The following is an 8,258-nucleotide window of genomic DNA, read 5'->3' on the forward strand; positions in this document are numbered from 1 at the left end:
TATTAACAGCGCGAAAAACAATCGAATCCTAATGAACAATTCATTTGTGAATAAAACAGTGATTTTCTTAAATCTTTATTTTGAACGAGGGAAGTAATGGAAAATTAAATCTGTTTTAACAACTTGTTTAGTTATTTGAGGAAAAAAATTGCTATTAACCTTTGACCCAAAGAGTAAGACAATATTTGCCCAGACATTGGCAACAAATACAAGTTCTGAGGAACGCTCACCGGACCTGAAATGTTAGCTCTGTTTTCTTCTCCACAGATGCTGCCAGACCTGCTGAGCTTTTCCAGCAACTTTGTTTTTGTTCCTGATTTACAGCATCCGCAGTTCTTTTGGTTTTTATTTGCCTATATATTATCGGATGTGATATTCACATATTGACGTAACGCTATTTTTAACAACAAAATCACGGAGAAATTCAGTTTTGAAACAAAATAAACCAGACGTTCAAGGTGTTGTATTCTCTTTTAATGAACAGCAATGTTGTATAACAGTAATTTGGGCCCCGAACAATAACTGAATTGTCCGAATAAGCCGCGTGGAATTAAAATATAAATAGGAAAAGCTAATGTCCGCTTAATACCAGCCAAGTCTATTCTTAAACTAAGTTGTTGTGCAGGTAATTAAATGTAAAATGTTTTTGTTTACCTGAATTTAAAATAGGGGCCTCTAGCTAGAAGTACTTTGAAAGGCAGGTAGGGCTGGCTCTGTAGTTCCATAAAATCCCACCGCTTCAATCGTGTGTGGTGGAAGTACTCAGCAGACAGGTCGAATGTATCCTGTTAAATCATCAGAATACCGCGAAGGAACCCGCTAGATTGTCTGGTTTGAACCATTTCTTTTTATTACGGCTATTCAGATCGTACTGTATGTACGAAGTATTAAGGGATAATCAAATTGAGGGCAGTCACATCAACGTGAAAGAGCTAAGGTCACAGCGATTCATGTTCAATATTGAATACTTTAATACTGATAAGATCGAAAGATTTAGTTTAAAAATCTATGGCATCTTATTGCATATACATGTATATGTCGAACTTGAAATTCATGCCACAGCAATCAGAAAGCTGCACAGCATCTATTGCACGCACGTTAGTCTTTACATTAGTCTTTCTGTCAAATGAACAACTCTAATAGTAGGCAAACACTGACCTTATCTTTTTAAAAAAGCAGCATACTCATTTAACAATGCAACCAGAAGAGTTGTTAGAAAATTGTTGCTCACCACAGCGATTAATGTGGATTCCCAAGCAGAGAAATGGCTAATCACGACAACCAAATGGATAAAGCGGTGAATTCAATATACCAAAGCATCAGAAAATGAGGAATACTTGAAAATCTTGCTTTTTTTTCTATTCCCCCCGCACGATCTTGAGGTTTTATAGAGAGACTGGCCACTGTGCTCAGTATTGGACTGATTTCCTCTCACAAACACAACGCTAACACTGAGAAATTGCTTTGGGGGCACTAACCCAAACTGAACCAATTGACACGGGCATGGTCTTTTCGAGGTATGCAAGTATGTTTCAAATAGCTTTAAAAACAAAACAACGGCTGGTTGTATCCAGAAGTACGGAGCACATCTGGCGACCGTCCATTTGGTATTTTTTGTTTGTTTAGGCCACGGGTATCCCACCCTCAGTCGCTCACGCAGGAGGTGATTTGATTTGGTTGCTTCTTTCTGTTGCTGCCTTCTTCCCTCAGTCTGCGTAGACTATAAATCCCGAGAAGGTGCTATACTTGTTGTTATTGCCGCCGTGCGCCTTGCCACCATCCAGTTTAATGTAGACCTCATCCCCTGCATCCAGGTGCAGCACCACGCTGTTGCTGGCGTAGTCGTAGTTCTGGTCGGCGTCCTGGGCGATGGCACTGGCTCGAACCTGCAGAAATTTGGGGAAATTTAACAGAAAGTAGTGCAAGACCAACACGACAGCTGTTGGCACCTGTGCTGTTTCATTCTCTCCTCATCTCTCATGTTGGATCTAGTTTATCAATAAAGTGCTTTGTTTTGCCCGTTTTCATCGTGCTATGTTTCGAGATAAATTTGCCTATATGCAGGCCACCTATCATTTGGTTTAGCTGATTGATCAGATTTAAACTCCAATATTCTCCCGTTTAAATCTGAAACACGTTTTGCCATAAACCGATGAACGTGTCAAACCGACATTCACCTACAAACCTCCCTCAGAAACACTACGGCATGGTTTTTGCAAATGCGTTAACCGCTTCGTTCTTAACATTGACGTGGCAGGGAAAGGCAGCATCAAAACGATTCGTTTCCTGAGCTAAAAATATTGCAACATTTAAAAGATGTTAAGGTGAGAGGGGAAAGATTTAAAAGGGACCTGAGGGGCAACTTTTTCACGCAGAGGGTGGTGCGTGTGTGGAATGAGCTGCCAGAGGAAGTGGCGGAGGCTCGTACAGTTACAATATTTGAAAGGCAGCTGAATGGGTATATCAACAGGAAGGGTTTGAAGAGACATGGGCTAAATACTGGCAAATGGGACTAGATTAATTTAGGATATCTGGTCGGCATGGACGAGTGGACTGAAGGATCTGTCTCCCTGCTGTGCAGCTCTATGATTCTATGACATTTGAGTAGATTTGGAGAGATATGAGCCATACGCAGGCAAGTGGGACTAGTTTAGTTTGGGAAACCTGGTCAGCGCGGACGACTTGGGCTGAAGAGCCTGTTTCCGTGCTGTACACCTCCCTGCCCACTTCCATGTTCTCCTGTTTATAGGAGACAAGTTAGCTCCATTGTAAACTCATCAACGAATTTGAACCTCCCCGGAGGTGGGCTTGTCTATTCACACCTACCTTGTCAAGAGTTCAGACAGCGGCACCGACTTCGGTTTGTGAAAGGGTGTTGAGTTTTGGGGTGGAGAGAAAAAAGCAGTTTGTAGCGCTGGCTCACCTGGCCGTTTTTACACAGATCCGCCCACATGCTGGTACCGTCTCCCCCTCTCATCAGGACGTGGTAGGTGAAGAAGTAGATGCCCGGGATGGAGCAGGTGAACTTGCCGGTGCTCGGGTCATAGTGGTTTCCCAGGTTGGTGACCACGTCGTCGAACTTGAGCATCTCGTAGCCCTCGTGGGGCCTCTTCAAGCCGGCGTAGAAGGCGATTTTGGGCACCGTGCTGTAGGTGGCGGCGCTGATAGCTCCGGCATTGGGCCCGGGAGGTCCCGGCAAACCCGGCAGCCCCGGTCTCCCCGGTTCCCCTTTACCTCCCGGCGGTCCCACCGAACCAGGCGGCCCGGGTTCCCCGGGTGGTCCCCGGGGACCGGCTTTCCCCGAGCGTCCGGGGTCCCCTTTGGGTCCCTGGATGAAAGTGGGTAAGGGCATGAGGCTGTGGTCCCTCACGGTCTCGGCCGCCGCCGTGGTAGCTTTGGAGCCGTAAGGGTCGCACACCATCCTGCAGGTCCCCAGCATCTCGTACCGGGCCGACGTACCGGCCGAGTTGACCAGCACCGGGATCAGGATGACCAACAGCAACACCATCAGCACGGCCACAGCGGCGGCGATCAGCCGCTTCTTGCGGACCCCCCGGGTGAGAGCTGGACTGTCGTCCTGTCTGCCTTTGGAAGAAATGGTGCTGGCTGAATGGGTACCTGGACCAGGAAGAAATCAACAGAGCCGGGCGAAGAGAGAGAGCAGTCGCTGTAGCTTGGCTTCCGATGCAGAGTCTGTCTGTGGGCTGTGTAAGTGTGTGTACCAGCCTGGTCTGGAGCTGCCGAGTGAAACGCCTCTCCAAGCTGCCAGGAATTTAAGCGATAGCACGGACTTGAAAGCAGCCTCTCTCTGCTTCTCACGCCACTTTCCACCTTTCCCGATCCTACATTCACGTGTGAGCAAAAGAACAAATCATCTCAAAGCATACACACGCCCCCTCCCAAAAAAAACAATCAACAATAACAAAGAAAAACTCCGAGCCTTCCTCAGCCCCTCGTCCCAGTGAGCGGCTGTCGTGTGAAATGATACTTCGTCCAGCTGACAGCTCCCGGCTACCTCTCCTCTCTTTCTCTCTCTCTCTCTCTCACACACACACACACAACCCAATCCACAGCGAGCCGGCTCCGGCAACCTGTTGGAGCTGACACCTTCGCTGCACCGAGTCAGTCACTGCAAGTTCCTTTTATGTGAGTAGAGTAGGAGCGGAGAGGGAAACAGACACACGCCCCCCGCCACCCCCAAAATATCCACCACAACACGGTATGCGTGTGTGTGCGAGCACACTGCCAGAGCCAGCGAGCGAGAGAGCGAGAGAGCTGCCTGGACACTTCTCACCAGCTGAAATGCAGCTACAGCCTCCCAACGACGAACACTCATTTGAAAGTCAAATAGCCAGAAAGAGAAGCATTCCTGTCATTCGTGGCAATGTCTGTGTGTGTGTGTGTGTGTGTGTGTACAATGTGTAAATATATATAACTGCCTGCCAAATCAGTGATGCATCTGAGTTAGCGTGTTGAACGGAACTATTTGAAATTCCCCAACGGCACGACAAGGGTACTTCAACTACACTTTCTGCGCATTCCTTCTTCCATGATCTGTTGAGGTCATACGCCGTGACCGCGGAGGACAAAGATAAATCCACATAATACACCTGCCAGTTCCCCCAATTGCAGGCGCTGGACTGTGCGGGAAAGCTGGCCATTCCGTTAGGCAGAAAGAACGCATCCCCTCTATGTTTGCCAGGTCTCAAAATGAGAACTAAGAATAGTTGGGGCTGTTTGTTAATGCTATTGTCATATTTTACATATGTATTTCCCGGAATTTCATGTGAAAGCGCCATTTAAAATATCTTCAGTCCTAATTAAGATCAACGACTTCATTGGAGACAGGCATGTTAGTCTGTTTCCCTATACTGAGTAAGGATGGGTTTGAGTCAGCGGCACGCAGTGGAAAAATCCCAATGCTGGGAATAATGTTGGTATTGAGAAACACACAGAATCTTGCTTCGATGTCTACAGATTCTCGGGTGTTGAGGCTGCTCCAATTCGCAAGGCAGAAGTTAAACTAAGGTGTAAATATCGCTTCCATTTAACCCTCTCCCGCATATGATCAAAACATGAACATTACACCTCACCCGTACAATTGCCGAGCAAGTGGTTTTATTCACGTTCGGCGAGCCTTCACGGCGACCACACTCAATAGGACCGCAGTTGCCGACCTTTCCTGAGCCGCCGGCTGTGGGCAGTTTGGAATCTCCTGATGCAGTGGGTGCCACAAACGGCAGTTGACCGTGTGTTTGTGTGTGGGAGTGGGGCGGGGAGGGGGGTGGCGGTGGTGAGGAAAGGCGGGAGCGATTCCGTTTTGTGTTCGTGTTGCCCCGCGTTTCTACGAACTAAGAAAGAAAAAAAACAGAAATTCCTGGAGAAACTCGGCAGGTCTGGCAATATCTGTGGAGACAAAGGGTCCAGTCACCTTCCCTAGAACTAAGTAAGAACTGGACTGGAAATATCCAGTTGTCTTTCTCTTGAGGAGACGCATACCCATTACCACACAGCGCATGCTATTATTGCTGCCTGCTTTCTCAATAAGAACTTACTTTCAAACAAAAAAAGGCAATAACGTGAAAGAAGACTATGGACTCACGACCTCTGTATTAAACCTGCAGTTCCAATCATTTCTACAAACTCTCCTCTCTTACATACAGTTCATTTAACCTGATCGGAAATGTTCGCATAACTCAAGTGTTAACTGTAAGTGATTCGCGTGCTAAGTCTATTATATTTAATGTTTTGTTTTCATTAATGTTCAGCTTTGATCATATTACCAAATCATTCCACCGAGCAGGCACGGGCATCCTCTGAATTCCAAGAATCGGGTCTGGCCTCAGTTACCACTGGGCAGTGTTGGGAGGCTGCTTGGTTAAACCCAAACTGCACACAAGCGGCGACCAACAGAAGCAGACACTTCCAGTAGGGGCACTTTCCCCTGCAGGAAGTGCTACACCTGCCGCCTCACCTCTTCCCTCACCCCCATCCCAGGCCCCAAGAAGACTTCCATTTCCAGCAGATGTTCACCTGCATATCTGCCAATGTGGTATACTGTATCCACTGTACCCGTTGTGGCTTCCTCTACATTGGGGAAACCAAGTGGAGGCTTGGAGACCGCTTTGCAGAACACCTCCGCTCGGTTCGCAATAAACAACTGTACCTCCCAGTCGCGAACCATTTCAACTCCCCCTCCCGTTCTTTAGATGACATGTCCATCATGGGCCTCCTGCAGTGCAACAACGATGCCACCTGAAGGTTGCAGGAACAGCAACTCATATTCCGCTTGGGAACCCTGCAGCCCAATGGTATCAATGTAGGATTCACCAGCTTCAAAATCTCCCCTCCCTCACTGCATCCCAAAACCAGCCCAGCTCGTCCCGGCCTCCCTAACCTGACCTACCTCTTACCTATCCCCTCCTCCCACCTCAAGTCGCACCTCCATCTCCTCCCTTCTAGCCTCATCCCACCCCCTTGAACTGTCCGTCCGCCCCGGACTGACCTATCCCCTGCCTAGCTCCCCACCTACACTCACCTTTACTGGCTCCATCCCCGCCTCTTTGACCGGTCAGTCTCCCCTCCACCTATCTTCTTCTTTATCCATCTTCTATCCGCCTCTCCCTCTCTCCCTATTTATTTCAGAACTCCCTTCCCCTCCCCCATATCTGAAGACGGGTCTAGGCCCGAAACGTCACCCTTCCTGTACCTCTGATGTTGCTTGGTCTGCTGTGTTCCTCCAGCTCTATACCTTGTTATCCCACTTCCAGTAGGGGTTTCTGGTTAGTGATTAGAATGGGAAAGATCTTCACTCAGCCCCGCTCTTCATTTACTGAGCCATTAATTGCTGTCTGATAGCGTCAGTATAAGTCCTACTAAATATTTCAAACTTGCCTATGACTGCACGGACTGTGCCCAATGTACATGAATGGTAGATAAATGGCGGAGATTTTCTGTTTGGATTTTTACTGGACATATGGGTCAGAATTTTATCTGCACGGTAGGGATTTTGTCAATGGGCCCGTAACCAGAGATAACTCCGCCCAATTGTGATACCCCAGTCACGCTTTTCGATTGTCCGCTCAGAAATTAGTTGCCTTCAAGTATTAGCGACAGCCCCAGATACTCTCAACCAATGGCAGGAAAGGCAGCCCAGTAGCGCCACCGTGTATGATGGTCGCTGCCGGGACTGCAGCTGGAAAAGGGAGCCCAATGGAAACAGGGTTTCCATCCCAGTGATGGACTCGAAGGTGTCAGAGCCAAGGAAGAAGGTAATGGATGGGGTCGGCGAGGGCAGGAGATATTGCCGCTGGTGAAACGATGAGAAGGAGACAGCAGGCAATGCACCCCTGCCCAGCCACATGCTGTGAGTTCAGTGCTTTCCTAGTGCCCCGACTGCACATGCAATTTCTGTTTGTCTATGCTCCATTTTATGACTTGACATATGTGAATGGTTTCGACAGGCAATTTGACTCTAAATAGATATTGGCCAAATGTGTTCACGTTTGGGTCAAATTCCCACTGTAACTGACAGATTACTCGCAGAGATTTCTAGCCCTGGATAAATTACTCCCGCCATATATTCACAACCTTCACATCATGAAGAGTTTCTTCTTCCCAAAGGCATCTCAGACAAAATTCAGAACCTAGATAAAGCTTAACAAAAAAATCCCCAACGACAGGAGTGACTTAACTCGCGTTACTGAAGCTTGTAAATATGAAGATTTGTTCGGCATTGACAATCATTACAAGAGGAGATCCCGTTCAGGCTGATTGAAAACAGATCAAGATAATGTACACATTTAAAAAGACAAGTTGGCACAAAACGATTATAAATTCAATCGTTTTCCATCAATCCTTTGTAAAATCCTACAATTGGTTGTCGTTGGTAAATTAGACAATTGTCTACACAATAGTTCACAATAGTCAGCGGCTCCGAAGGGAGAAGATCTTGGGTACAGATTAATAAATTAGCTATAGGATAGAAAATTATCTTTTATGCAAACGGTCAAAATCTATGCTGTACTCTTCCCTGGACCGACTGAAGGTTAAAGGGCTACTTGCACTTATTAGTTTTTTGCACCCCTGTGGAGGCAGGGGTTCAAGTATTGTAGGGGGGAAAGCAGGCTGTGGTGATGGGGAAAGTTACTCAGTGGATTGCTTCAGGGATTTATGTTTGGATTATTATTGTTTCTAAGTTATATAAATTAAGATATCATTTCAGAAATTTAATGAATACTGGTTACATTTTCAGTTGT

At 47.0% G+C, this 8,258-nt stretch overlaps 1 protein-coding gene across 3 annotated transcripts; it reads right to left on the bottom strand.

The window, feature by feature from the left end:
• Positions 1 to 424: 424 nt before the first annotated feature.
• On the bottom strand, positions 425 to 5,210 carry LOC125465707 (complement C1q-like protein 3). 3 transcript variants are annotated; one of them, XM_048559450.2, is made up of 3 exons: positions 5,094 to 5,210; positions 2,924 to 3,842; positions 425 to 1,886 (listed from the first exon to the last, which is right to left on the bottom strand). In XM_048559450.2, exons 2-3 carry the CDS (start codon positions 3,506 to 3,508, stop codon positions 1,707 to 1,709), a joined length of 765 nt encoding a protein of 254 aa, XP_048415407.1. In that variant the 5' UTR covers positions 3,509 to 3,842; positions 5,094 to 5,210; the 3' UTR covers positions 425 to 1,706. The 3 variants fall into 3 exon arrangements, with proteins under 3 accessions (XP_048415407.1, XP_048415416.1, XP_059494637.1); XM_048559459.2 differs by lacking the exon at positions 5,094 to 5,210 and adding an exon at positions 4,295 to 4,382; XM_059638654.1 differs by lacking the exon at positions 5,094 to 5,210 and having other exon boundaries at positions 2,924 to 4,287.
• Between the last annotated feature and the right edge of the window lie 3,048 nt (positions 5,211 to 8,258).

This window comes from Stegostoma tigrinum, chromosome 2, assembly GCF_030684315.1.
Source record: "Stegostoma tigrinum isolate sSteTig4 chromosome 2, sSteTig4.hap1, whole genome shotgun sequence".
NCBI lineage: Eukaryota > Metazoa > Chordata > Chondrichthyes > Orectolobiformes > Stegostomatidae > Stegostoma > Stegostoma tigrinum.